Source organism: Syngnathus leptorhynchus, chromosome 3, assembly GCF_054491065.1.
Source record: "Syngnathus leptorhynchus isolate UIUO chromosome 3, UIUO_Slep, whole genome shotgun sequence".
NCBI classification, from domain to species: Eukaryota; Metazoa; Chordata; class Actinopteri; order Syngnathiformes; family Syngnathidae; genus Syngnathus; species Syngnathus leptorhynchus.
In genome coordinates, this window is record NC_141197.1 from 9,150,571 (window position 1) to 9,164,200 (window position 13,630).

The 13,630-nt window shown below is 42.3% G+C and overlaps 1 protein-coding gene across 4 annotated transcripts; it reads left to right on the plus strand.

The window, feature by feature from the left end:
• Positions 1-3,960: 3,960 nt before the first annotated feature.
• On the plus strand, positions 3,961-12,899 carry marchf7 (membrane-associated ring finger (C3HC4) 7). Of its 4 annotated transcripts, none has more exons than XR_015065600.1 (11): positions 3,961-4,076; positions 5,937-6,146; positions 7,196-7,330; positions 7,879-8,050; positions 8,919-9,095; positions 9,171-10,173; positions 10,456-10,625; positions 11,173-11,276; positions 11,351-11,455; positions 12,120-12,214; positions 12,632-12,684. XR_015065600.1 is itself a non-coding variant. In XM_085906938.1 (11 exons), the coding sequence occupies exons 2-11, from the start codon at positions 5,946-5,948 to the stop codon at positions 12,721-12,723; spliced, it is 2,208 nt and encodes a 735-aa protein (XP_085763064.1). In that variant the 5' UTR covers positions 3,961-4,076; positions 5,937-5,945; the 3' UTR covers positions 12,724-12,899. The 4 variants fall into 4 exon arrangements, 3 of the variants coding, with proteins under 3 accessions (XP_085763064.1, XP_085763066.1, XP_085763065.1); XM_085906938.1 differs by having other exon boundaries at positions 12,166-12,214; positions 12,632-12,899; XM_085906940.1 differs by having other exon boundaries at positions 8,922-9,095; positions 12,166-12,214; positions 12,632-12,899.
• Positions 12,900-13,630: the final 731 nt, after the last annotated feature.

Sequence of the window (13,630 nt, forward strand, 5' to 3'; positions counted from 1 at the left end):
TAAACCGAGAGATGAAGAAGAACGGACTTTTTCCTGTCAAGGTTTCACCACAGCGAGTAAATCGCATGATTTGTTTGGCACAATCCTTTTACGTCAGATGGCGTCATAATTTCATGACTTCGGCCCCATCTTGCGGCATCTTGGTGGTCTATTAAAATAAGTTGAGGAACTTTATTTTGACTAATGTAATAATTTGCAGCTGAGAAACTGTTGAGGGAAGGAACTGTGTCAGTGTGAGTTGAGGACATTCAGAGAGAAATAACACTATGATACCATCTTGTGGCATCTAATGGCAATTATAAACCACGGAATTTTCACAATGTGTGGCAGAGCCTATTGACTACCAGAAATAAATTCTTTGTGTGTTTTAATATGGTCGCCCACAACCGATGATTCTGATCCTGTCCTAGTGAGGATAAGCGGTACAATGATCAGACTGCTGTACATCTAAAATGCCCAACCTATTCACAATTATTCGGCCGCTACATCGATCTGCCGTGAAGCATGCCTTCCCTTCCGCTCGTGATAAATGACCAACACCTCAGAGAGACAGGTAAGTATCCATCTCATATCCAAGGCCCATAAAAAAAAAAGGGAGTGGAGCAAGAGGAGGATATTGTGCACCCAGCTCAAGTTACATGCATGCCCATGAGCAGAGGCGGCCCGGCCCGGCCCGGAAGACTTTGAGCTGCCTTCAGTGGAAAAACAAGCATGTTCCCCCCCATGTCACAGCTAGCATGAATGAGAAACCGCTCTGAGGAATGCTCCATTATCATCCTATCAGCGGCACTGGGGGAGGAGAGCTTGTTGTCTCTGTTCACACAGCAGTGTGCACAATCATGTGTCTGAAGGAGGCAGGGGTACAGAGAAGGGGGGGGGGGGACTGGTCTGTAGCCCTGCAATTGGGTTGAGCAGTCTCCTCCCCTCCACAGACCTTGTACTTCCTCGTTTGTCTAGGTCACGCGTCCTTTTTTTTTGTCAGCAATTAATTTGCGGCGCCACCCTCCTATATTTATCCCTTTGGCTCTCCGATTCTCCTTCACCTTTTGCTCTGTTAGCCTTGAGTAGATTTACATTTTGGCTGATCACTGTTGTGTTGCATACACCAGACTGATAATAGATCGCCGGTGCTTTCGAGTGCAACGTCTTACCATGTATGATGAGTATGCTGTTGACCTTCACAATATCATGCATGTAGCTCTACAAAAAAATGGTTCTGGTTGGCCTTTTTGAAAGCCCTTGCACTTAACACAACCACAATATGTTACAGTTCTTGATTGCAAAGTATGTTTTGTCTTTAATATCTGTGATCAGGAGGGACAATTAAATCGAAAATGCTCGTGAATGCTGACACTCTGAACTGAAATGCTGTGGGAATATTTGATGTGTCGAAACACTACATTTACATACAGTTCCCACAACTCTGGAAGGAGAAATAATGTGGAAGAAGGAAAGAAAAATGCAAAATCTCTCAATTTGGAATTTTAGGAATGCTAAGCATAGGAATAATCAAGATGATGGACCTGAGCTGATCAACTAAAAGTTGGAATCATTTAAAACAGGCAAGAAATGAAGAAACAGGTCGATATGTGAAATATCTTCCAATGGAGATATTATTGTGGAATTTGAGCAATGTCCTACATTTTTCCAAAGTGTTGTGAATGAGCTGAACAATATGAAAGAAGAATGGTTTGAATCGTGTATGAATTGTGCAAGGTGATGTTCAAAATGGCAAATATCTCTTTTCCATCATGTGAGAATTTGTGGGATGTGATAAATAGTTCCATATATGTACTGAATGAGTGAACGTTCTGAATGGTTGTAATTGAGAAATTTGGGAAGAAAAACTTGATATTTAAAATGTCTGCATTCATTTGGGAATGTTGTCAAGTGTGGGAATTTAGGGCAATGTGGAAGCTTACTTGCAAGATGTGAGAGGTGGAGTTAAATTGCATCTATTGATTTTAACAGGAGTTTTATTTTCATGGAAAATGTGGAAAAACTGCTGATACCGCATTCACCCACATGTCAATCAACAGCCTCATGTTTTAATTAAAAGCAGACCGCTAAATGAATGTGCACATCTGATCCTGTGTTTCCTTCTAAATTAGAGAGGAGTTAGAGTATGCAAATCAAATGAAGGCTGCTAATCCAGGATTTACAGCGATGACACAATATGCAGTGCTTTTCAAAACAATTATTTTAATTGATCTAATTAAACTTGTCGAAACCAGTCTGATTGTCCCCCTGACTTGGCAAACAACTTCTGGAGTGCAAATTAAAGACGGACTATTTTCTGGATTGGAAAACCAAGACAGCGGTAGGTAAAATTGTGAACTACACTGCTCTCTAGTGGTTTGAAAAATTACCGAAATCACAATGACGTCACCTTTGAACAGGTCCGCATAAGCGATTTGTACACATGGGTCAATGATGGTGTAAGGCTGCGTTCGCCTGTCTTGCGTGCCAAAACCGGGTGTTCGGCGTGTGTGAGTGTGCCAGAAAAAAAATAAATAATGTCCTTGCAACTAGGAGTAGAATGATCCTTATAAGTCTTTCGGCTTTTCTTTCTTTCTTTCTTTCTTTCTTTCTTTCTTTCTTTCTTTCTTTCTTTCTTTCTTTCTTTCTTTCTTTCTTTCTTTCTATTAGAAATAAATAAAGGATTTGATCTTGATTCAAATATTTGTTTTGGCTGCAAATCTAAAAAAAAAAAAAATAAATCTGCAATGTTACCATTGTTGGTTCAGTGATTTACTGTATTAAGTGTCTCCCATTTGGGGGTTTAAAGCAGCTGTCTTTACACATAAATTGAGATACAACACAATTGTGGGCATGAGGATAAAACTATCATCTGGCCAAGTGAATAGCATCGAACAGTGTACAACGGACATTTCTGATTTTTAATGGTCTCATTAAGTAATTACAGTACATTCTGTGGCACGTCAAAGTGGGGGTTTGATGTGCACCTATTTATGTTCTCATGTCAAAGCAGTGCTGTTCAACAGCAATAAAACATTTACCTGTGACTGTTAGAATCAACACCATAAATGCTGTCGACTAAATGGAAGATTAAACAATTAATCTTTTTAATCAGCGGTCGTGAAATAGGGAGCACTGCACTGTTCAAGTGGTGGTTGACATGTTTGAGATGCCTTAAAGGCCAAAAATTGAATATTCACCTCACACAAAAACGGTCATATTTTTTTGTGAGTGTCACACATTTTGATGCATGTGAAAAGGTTTTTTTAGTGTGGAAGATTTTTTTTTTTGTACGTTTAATGACCACAACAAATCATTGTAAATTCAGATTTAATTTAAGGGGGTTTGCCCGGGTGCCAGAGGTTTCCATCCATCCATCCATCCATCCATCCATCCATCCATCCATCCATCCATCCATCCATCCATCCATCCATCCATCCATCCATCCATCCATCCATCCATTTTCTGAACCGCTTTGTCCCCACGGGAGTTGCGGGCGTGCTGGAGCCTATCCCAGTCGTCATCGGGCAGCAGGCGGGGGACACCCTGAACCGGTTGCCAGCCAATCGCAGGGCACACAGAGACAAACAACCATCCGCACTCGCACTCACACCTAGGGGCAATCGGCCTACCAAGCATGTTTTGGGGATGTGGGAGGAAACCGGAGTTCCCACACAGGCACGGGGAGAACATGCAAACTCCACACAGGGAGGGCCGGAGGTGGAATCGAACCCGCACCCTCCTAACTTTGACTTTGACTACCCAGTGCGCCACCGAGCCGCCGCCAGAGGTTTCCTGCAAACGAAATTAAACGCACTTAGACGACTGAGTACAACCAACCACTGAAAACGCGACAAATACAGGTTCCCACCGACCGTTTGCCACATTCAATATGGCGGCGCGTTACTTACGCTTCTGATCGAAGAATATTTGGTTTCTACAACATAGACTTACGTACGTGTTATCTCTGCACGTTTGTTGTGTGTATTTATGCCATGCCATGTGACTTCCTGGCTCTGTCTGTGTGTGTTCGTGTGTGTACCATCACGCTAACTTCTCGCTTTGTCACTCCGTACTGCTTTACAAGGTAATTCAAGGTGAGTCTTTTCCCTTCGTCTTATTGTCCAGTTTATATTTGTCAACAATAACAATTCATAGGCGGACAGTGGCAATGATACGGTGAGGATTTATTTGTTGCATCGAGGAATAAAAACTTAATTTTTCCCGAGTCAGCGCGTACAATAGCAATGCTAGGCTAACCTGTGATCAGTTGTCCTGTCCACCGAGCTTTAGCTCCACTTTTGAAGCTTATACCATTTCAAAGCAAACATAAGTACAAAACTCTACATTGTTACTCTTATTATCGCGCCCGGAGTTTACAATTGGAATTTGTTGAGTGTTATAGATTGTTTTGAGGCCTGTTGACACGATCAAAAATAAAACGTATCCATGGAGGCCACCTTGTTCATTAAGTCGATCATTTTCTTATCCATCCATTAGCTTTTATATATTAGTGCCTCGTTGGGAAGACCAAACAGACACACAAGAAGAACGACTGGTAATCGTGTCCCAAAAATACTAGGGCTACTCATTTGATCTACTATTACGACCTTGAATTGGATATCAAGGCTGAAGCCGTTTGAGCATATGTTCAACATGAACCATCTACTTGTGTAAAGTAAGGCAAGTCCGATCCTAGGGTGCTGCTGTCATGCCCGTTTTCCAGTATTCCATACTGCAGCACACCCATTTCATTGAATTAGCTCATCAGCAAGCTCGTAAAAGCTTGACAACGACCCTGATCATTTCAATCACGAATTTGAACAAGGGAAACTTCTAAAACATTGGCATACTAGTATGGCAACTACATCCTACCAGTGAAGAAACTAACTAGTTAAAAAACAACAACAACAACAACAGTGCTTTTACTAGTGCACTGAACTGTGATGACAAACAGCGTACTAATACTTGAACCTTAAGATGGATAACAAGTGCTCAATGAGCGTTCCGTAATTGACTTGTTTGCTGAATTGTGGTGAAATGCCACAATGAAACATTTTCTTTAGATTTATTTGAGACAGTCCCCTGATATCTGTTAGTAATAGACTCTGTTTGCGATATCTCGTATCATAAAGAGCCGTGGTCTAAAGCAATCAAAAGCCCATCTCGTATCATAAAGAGCCGTGGTCTAAAGCGCATCAAAGCAATCAAAAGGCCCTTACTTTTTGAAGCGTTGAGTCAGTCAAGAGAATACTGCTTGGACAATCAATGGTGTTAAAAAATACATTAAAAAAAAACAGTGCATGTCCTTCATGAGAAACTAAGAGAAACAAAAAGTAATTTATGGCAAGTTTGTGGCAAATCTGCAATGGTTAGCTGAGCTGAAAGCTGAATGTATGCTGAAATGTCTTACTAGTGAGGACAAACTAGTACTTGGGTTGGATATATAGAATATATAGTTTACTCATAGGTCTAGGTTGCCTGATTGATGAGATTATAGGTGTCATTTTGCAAAGCCTTCTTGTTAAGTGTCAGTCTTTACAGCAGTGGATGGTTGGCCCATCTGATTTGGTGTTCTTTGAGGAGACAGACAGACAGACAGACAGACAGACAGACAGACAGACAGACAGACAGACAGACAGACAGACAGACAGACAGACAGACAGACAGGAAGGTACATATGGGTTTAATGCCCAAAATGCACCAGGGAAATTCTCAACTGTTGTAAAAATATATTTGGGCTGTACATAACGTCGTAATGTTAGGGTCAACGACGCTGATTTATTCCTGGATGGAAAGAATGTCTGCACCTTAACTTTCCGGTGCTTTCCCACTGGCATTCTGACGCCACCTCTTTTGTCAACCAGAACAGGTTATGACAGTCAGCGTCCCGCCTTAACTCTCTTAATGTCATCCCTGCCGGTAATTGTGATATGACATCTTTGTTTGCTCAACAGGGAGCCAGGATGGACTCCAGGTCTCTCCGATTTCCATTTTGCCTGTCCAGTTCGAAGTCGTCATACACTTCTAGTTCCGGAGCGTCCTCATCATCATCATCCTCCTCGATGTCAGCGAGCTCCAGCAGGTTGTACAGCCGAGAGACTCTGCCTCATCATGACCGCTTTCCGAGGGTATCATCCACTTACAAAGCAGATGTGGACCCAAAGGTACTATTCGTGGTCTTGCTGTATGCTTAGTTAAAAACATCCTGTCTGAACTTGGCAACGGTGAGGTATTCTCATATACTTGTTTGGTGTCATCTGATGAACATCATCAATTTGAAGAAGACTATTTAAAAAAAAAAAACAATGATAATTGAATCGTTAAATGAACGGCATTTATGGATCAAAGTCGTGGATTTACAGTCCGCTCCATCCCGGAGGCTTGTGGTGTCGGTTGAAACTTGCTTAAGTCGCTCACGCTGATAAACACTGTCCAACTGCGTTAATGCTTGCTGTCATTTGAGATGGCTTCCATCAATGTTCTGAGCGAATTAGAGCAGTGTTGCCATGTATGCAGTGTTGCCATGTATGTCAGTGGAGAAACAGTCGACTCATCGGGAGGCTTATTATAGAACATTCCCTGGCAGCTAACGCGCCTGTTTGAGTCCAGCTATTGGTCAAGACGCCTCTCGCAAGATAGTGTTACTGGTGGTCCAGTTTGTTTCTGTTCCTGTTCTTTCCAGGAGAATCCAGCCAGGCTTAGTGCAAAGGCACAATAACAAACTTGTACATGTCTAATTCAGAATGAATTTTATTTTAGATGCCATGCTGGAGTTGATGCTTTTTACTCTGTTTGATGTTGTGAACTCTAAATTTACAGTCCTCTTTGGGGGTGGAAGCAAGTGATTATCTGATCCAGATTTAATTTAATACTGTCCAAGTTCTTGGACTTTTAGCGTCACGGTTTAATAGTCTGATTTCCGTTGCCCATCACAAAAGCACCGGTTATCTTTGTGTTGAATCAAAATGAAACAATTGTTTACGTCCAAAAATAACGATGACATTTTGCACATCTTCTGACATGTTACCAACCCAGCGAGTAACCCAAGTATAATTTGCGGGTTTTCTGCAACATCAATTTGAAATGTCACATTTCAAAAATGAAGGGATGAAAATCAAAAGGTTATTACTTTTTTATTTTTGATGAATGGATAAGTCTACATTCATTAAATAATCATCAAGTATAAATGTAACTAAAATGTTCTATTTTCTAGAGTTCTCGCCTGCCCAGCTCATCCAGAGACTACAGCAGCTCTGACAGCCGCAACAGCTGGAAGCCTCTGACATCTTCCACTCGATCTTATGAGCGTCCATGGGCAGAATCATTACTCAGCAGCAGGACTAAACTGGTACTAAAGCTTTAACAAGATTTTGTTTGTAGGATGATTCATTAAGTTGTGGCCCTTTGCCATTATACCGGTTCTATCTCAAAACCGTCTGATTTAGCCTTGTTTGGTCACTTACCCATTCCGTTTTCTTGGTGGCGAGCTATAATAGTTCCTCAGAACCTCAAGCAACCTAGTTCTAGAACGCAGGCGGATGAAGGCCGTAATGTTACTGTCATCTTCTGATTGTTCAACGAATCTGGGCGTTTAAGCGACGCGGTAAGGAACTCCCCTGCACACTCCAGCTTCATGGTTTTTAGTGAGGCAGACACAGCTCCCTGCCTGCTGCCTTCACTTCATTGAACTTTCAGGTTTCGAACAAGTTGCTCTATAAGGCAAAAATGGGCCAGGCTGTTGTGAAACCTGAAATGCAAATGCGCCCTTAGTAAACAATATGCATCAGGGACTGGGATTATCCAAGAAATTAGAATTAAATTGAGGAGATCCAGATCCAGCTAGTTACTGTCAAAAAGACTTTGTCATCTGAAACTGAACACCTACTTTTTCTGCAGACTGACTCCGAGGAGAACTTTGGCCGTTCAAGTCTGTTGACCAGAACTGATGATGGAGACAATAAGCGGGCCAAACTGACATACAGCAGCAGAGGACTGTACTCAAACACGCCCAGCACCTCACAGACAGGATCCACCTACTCTAGTAGTAGTGGCTTTAACAATGCCAGAGGTACCCTAAAACCCAATTTAAAAAAAACAACAAAAAAAACCTCTATGTTATTTTAGCAGCATTCTCTTTAAAATTAGGAATGTCAACATTATTCACCAAGTGCCTGTTTGTAACCCAGAATATTATTGTACCGTGGGTACTCGGTGAACATGCCAGTTAAAGGGCTGAGCTGAAATTGGCACTTAGAAATGTCCTTAGTTTTGGAATAAAAGGTTAATGTTAAATGAATGAGAATACGTAGTTAATCTTTTAGATGATAATTCTAGGTGCAAACGTCTGTTTTTTAATGGAATATCAACATAGGTGTATAAAGGCCCATTTCCAGCAACCATCCCAGTGTTTCAATGGTCCATTGTGTTTGCTAATTGTGTTAGAAGGTTAATGGATGATTAGAAAACACCTCAAAAACTCTTGTGCAATTATGTTAGTTTTCATGGAATATACTAAATTGCCTGGGTGACCCTAAACCTTTGAATGATAGTGTATAGTACAATAGGTCTAGAAGTTAAAAAAAAAAAAAAAACACAGCAATTTATTTTTCTACAGATTGGCATGCCAACTTCAGGAACTAATGTAAGTAGTAGCATTTAGTTAAGCTTGATTGACTAGATAATGCATCTTTAACATTGCCGTTGGTTTGTCTGTAACTATGATGTCAAGAGGTTACAGGCAGTCAGTGATCAATTGTCAGCAACGGCCAACACCGTTTAACATATTGAATCATTTTTTTACGGCATCATTTGACAGTGAAAAACATCAAGTACAAATCACAGCACCAACAGAAAAGTTCTGTTTCATTATTGTGCTTGTTTTAGACAATGCAACGTGATTTTGGGCCTATACTGCGCCTCATTGTGTATTTTCTCAGCAGGTATTAAAGAGAAACACAGCGAGTCGTCCTGGACTTCGAGCCATTTTCTGTCGCGGTCTTCACCTTTCCGCTCAAAGCCCCTGTTGCCAAACAGAGAAGTGGAGACGCCGAATGAGCCGAGTCTGTCAGAGCTGCGCGATGGAAGGGCAAGATTTCAAGAGCTGAAGTCTTTGTGTAGGTGCTTTTTGTGAACACTCAAAGACAGATTTGCTTGTTTGATTGTTGACATACTGTTTTTGCTGCCCTCAGACCACACCTCAGACCGTCTGACTTCCACTTACGCCCAAGGAGCCCGACCCAAAGACTCGGCCTACTTTTCTTGCCCCTTCACTGCTGAGCGAGAACGGTCTCCTGGCGGTCACGTTGCCTCCACCTCTTCTGCCCATCGCTTCTCCACACCACGTGACTACAACAGTCGACCTTCAACGCGGGTCTTGAACGCCTCATCCAGCTATGCCCCATTTCAGGAACAGCCTTCCTTCCGCAGGCGTGAAGCCCCACTGCCTTCGAGAGCTACTTCCGACGGTGGCGACCGCCAACGGCGAACCTCCACACGGCATCTCTTATCCCGCCTCCTATTCTCGCCCCGCTCCAGCCAAGACTCCCCCTCCTCCAGTAGCTCATCCAGCGTCCGCTCGTATGATGATGACAGTCTGTCTTTGGAAAGCGACGAGGGCGCCGGAACGGATGCGGAGCCGGCCTCTCACGGGTGGCAGGCAAACCCCACCGGGACCAGGCAGTGCAGACCTGACCTCTCCCCGATATGGGAGGATAAGAATTGCGGCGTGGCAGGAGCCAGGGTGGCGTCGCCCAGAGAGCCTCAAGTTGTAAGCAGAGAGGCAGCCAGTGACGGAAACTCCTGGCTCTCTTCCTCCCTGCGGAGCCGCTGCTCTCCTCTCCTCTCTCGTCTTCAAAGACACGCAGGAGGAGTCGGCGTGCAGTCATCTGGCGGCCAAAGCCGTCCTCAACACTTGCTGAGAAGATGGGACAATCGTGAACAGAGAGCGCCTCAAAATGATGACGAAGATGACGATGAGGATGAAGAGGAGCAAGGGGCGGTGGGTCTGAATCATTATACCAGTCCTCACAGGCAAGAGGAGTTACCGCAAGTAGAGGAAACCTTAGCGGACTTGGCGCAGCGCCGCAGGGGAGATCCACTCCAAAATGAGTCCACGAGACCTCAAGTTGGCCCTGAGAGGACGCTGGACGTCGCAGGGAGCAAACAAGAGAAGCTTCGCATTATTAAGGAGAGGTAATTGACAGGGCTATAGGGTCCCAACAAAAAGATGAGCAGCACATAGGGAAGGGGGTACATGCCAGAGCATTGTATTGCCAAGACTTTACAAGAAAACATAGTCAGAAGACCAAGACCATAAGAATATACGCTCAAATAGAATTAATTCAAACTGTATTCATATATTAATATTAATAGCCTTCGCTCAGACCTTGCAAGAATTGATCCATTTCTAGCATTTAATAGTGTGTCATCATAGTATAATACAAAGTAGCACTTGTGCCTGTTTTCCCCCGCTAGACTGCTGCTGGAAGATTCTGACGAAGATGAAGGAGACCTGTGCCGAATTTGCCAGATGGCAGAGGTGTCTGCATCCAACCCCTTGATTCAACCATGTCGATGCACAGGAAGTCTGCAGTATGTCCACCAGGACTGTATCAAGAGATGGCTCTGCTCCAAACTTGGCTCAGGTGAGTGATGACAAATAGCAGTAAGGCTTATTTCAATTTAGGCTTCACGCGGCAAAATAAGGAAGCTCAATGCTAATTAATTCTTATTACCCTTGCATCAACCTTTATGGTTTTCCAACAGCCTCGCCACAGAGTACCATCTACCGTATTTTCTGTATCATAACGTGCTTAAAAGGAGCGGACTCAATTATGGGGGTAACCTATGTGTGTTAAAACATGGTATACAAAAAAGGTAATGGGACCAAAACACTAAGTTCGGCTGAACTTATTAACAATGTACAGTACGGTATTCACATTATTTATCAATCTTCATCTACAACTCCAAAGTCCTCATCTTCTGTATCCGAATGAAACTGCTAGGCAAGTTCACCAATAAACATGCCAAGTTCCTTCTCGTCATGATGAGTCAGCCTCGTCAGGTTGCATTTCAGCAATCATCTTCTATTTTTACTAGGCTATTTTTTCTCCCACGTTCCTGTTAAACTAAAGAACCTGTATTTCTCCTTAAGCACAATGTGAGCTATTTTTGCCAATTCTGTCTTTTAAGCCACCAACATGGAGGCCATCACAACTTGTGAACTCTGCAAGGAGAAGTTGCGCTTGAACATAGACAACTTTGATATCCAGCAGCTGTACAGGACGCACGCGCAGGTAAGGATGTCACTGTGGACCTTCTCGGAAACATTAGCCCACAGTGTGCTGAGGCGTCTCGTCTCACTTGACAGTTTAAATATGACGACTTCATCAGCCGTGGTGTCCATCTGGTTGTCCTGTTGCATCTTTTCGAACAGAGGTTCGCTGATGTCCTGGGGGCAATCGATACGGCCGGGGTGAGTAAACAAGCATGGAACACACACTTTTTCAGTCTACCCAAATCCAATAGTGTACTTGCATTTCAAATGAAATACTTCCTAAACATTTGCCGATATCAATGAATTGAAAACACATCGAATCATACAAAAACTCACTTTAAAATATTCCTTATCTTAATGTCTGTCCTATCAAGACTATTTCGTCTTTATAGGAGATGACGACACTCATTGGCACAGAGACGACATGTACTTGCTTCAAGCAGTTTGACAGTCATAGTTGTAAAAAAAAAAAAAAAAAAAAAAGTCCACATTGTCCCACACCAAAATGTTCAACAAAACTGTCCAGTTTAATCCAAAGTCTGCTATCTTAATGCTAACGAGACAAAACGCCATTGATGGGATAACATTTTAGGATTGACGTAACAGTATTCATTTAGTAGTAACATATAACATATAGTAGTAACATAGTAACATTTTTAAACGACTGAGCAGCAACGCATAGAATATCTTTTAAAAAATACTGTCATGATTTATTAACCCTCAAACAGCTTTGACTATGGAGTAGCAGCACATACAAACCAATGGCAGCCATATGCTTTTGTTCCACCCATGATTTCACTGTGTTGTATAGTTGACTGCTTTCTGTTATGAATGAAACTCAGAAGTATTTTACTGTTTATAGGAATGTTAGTTTTGAAAAGAGCCAATTGTTCCCTCTTCCCATCCAGTCATTTAACCTGGTGAGAATTCTTCCAGAACACTTGGACAACCCCGAAAGTATGTCTCTTACTTTTTCCTCACATGCCGCAAACAAAGGCGTGCGTATATATGGAAAACCGTTTGAGCATTCAGTCCAGTTTGACGCCTATTTCACACTCACTGTGGAACGGCGCCGTTGCGGCCGCCGTATGGAGGGTAGCGTAAGAAAGCATTGGATCCGACATGTCAGTTCGATTTTATCTGGATGCTGCATGCGTGTTTTCATGAAGCTGAAGAAATTACAGTAGATGGACAGCAAGTCGGGCATCGGAATAAGAGTTAGATCTGGTATATTTCCAAATATTATTATTTATTTTTTTTAAATACATACATACAGCTGCATGTGGGGAAAAAATGCTCAAATGACTTTCCACATTTCCGCGCACGAGCGTGCAAATGGTCTGGTTCACCAACTTCACTTTGTCATTGTTGCAGATTCTCTCGAGGAAAGTCTCCGCCAGCAACAAGACGACCGACCTTCTGTTGACTTCTCTGACTCGGACGACAACCTGGACGAGGAATACTGATCATGATAATCTGCTTGCGGGGAAATGGAAAGCTGTTGAAGAATTTCTTCCATATCCTTGATATTGTCGCTGTTGGGCGAAATTGTCCCATTTTCAAAATTGCAGTTTGTGAAATAAGAGAACTGGCAAACACTGCAAACATTGTTCAAACCATAAATAAACTAAACTATAAAACTCTCACTTCTGTTAATTTGGCCAAAAAGCGCTGAGTTTAATTTTCTGACTTCAGTGTCACAAAAGTAAATGACTCAGGTTACATTACCTCAAAGTATATTTTCACAGGCCAGAGACATCAGTGATGCAGTTAAAAACGAGTTGACTAAGCAGTTTAATCGGGAAATTCATCTGCAGACTGTCATTCACGGAAAAAAAAAAAAAAGGTTTTGACTTTGAATGTTCAGGGGACATAATGCTGCATGACCCTCCCGAGGAGAAAGCAATATGTGGCACAAGTGACCCAGTTTGTTTGCAGTCTATTCTCAACAGTTCACATTACCGTTCATCTGTTATTTACACATAATTTACCAATTAGTATCTGTTTGTATAAAAATGAGAAATGGAACCAAATTGAAAATCACCCAACGGCAAACTTGTCAAATTAGGGAACTTCATGTTACCAGTGAGACAACACACTGCACTCATTGACAACTGCTTACTAATGGAGACTTTTTAAAATTGTACTACTGAACATCTAGTGCTGTGGTAGCAGTAATGCTAGTGCACAGCTTTGCCTCATTAATAATGTGGTTTTTGTACCACTAAGCCAAAGTTGTCCCAGTGTGCAGCAATCGCATCCAGTAGTGGGGGAACATTTTTTTACTAGTAAGACAATCACTCTAAAAGTGCACCGCAATGTCTCACTTGAGAGGACAAAGAGTATCCTAGTTGGCAAGGATGAGGAATAAAT

Excerpts from the sequence above, each read along its gene's own strand:
- marchf7 (XM_085906938.1), top strand. The coding sequence starts at position 5,946 with ATGGACTCCAGGTCTCTCCGATTTCCATTTTGCCTGTCCAGTTCGAAG. Across the intron at positions 6,147-7,195 it reads AAGCAGATGTGGACCCAAAG|AGTTCTCGCCTGCCCAGCTC; the intron begins GTACTATTCGTG and ends TCTATTTTCTAG. Across the intron at positions 10,174-10,455 it reads CTTCGCATTATTAAGGAGAG|ACTGCTGCTGGAAGATTCTG; the intron begins GTAATTGACAGG and ends TTCCCCCGCTAG.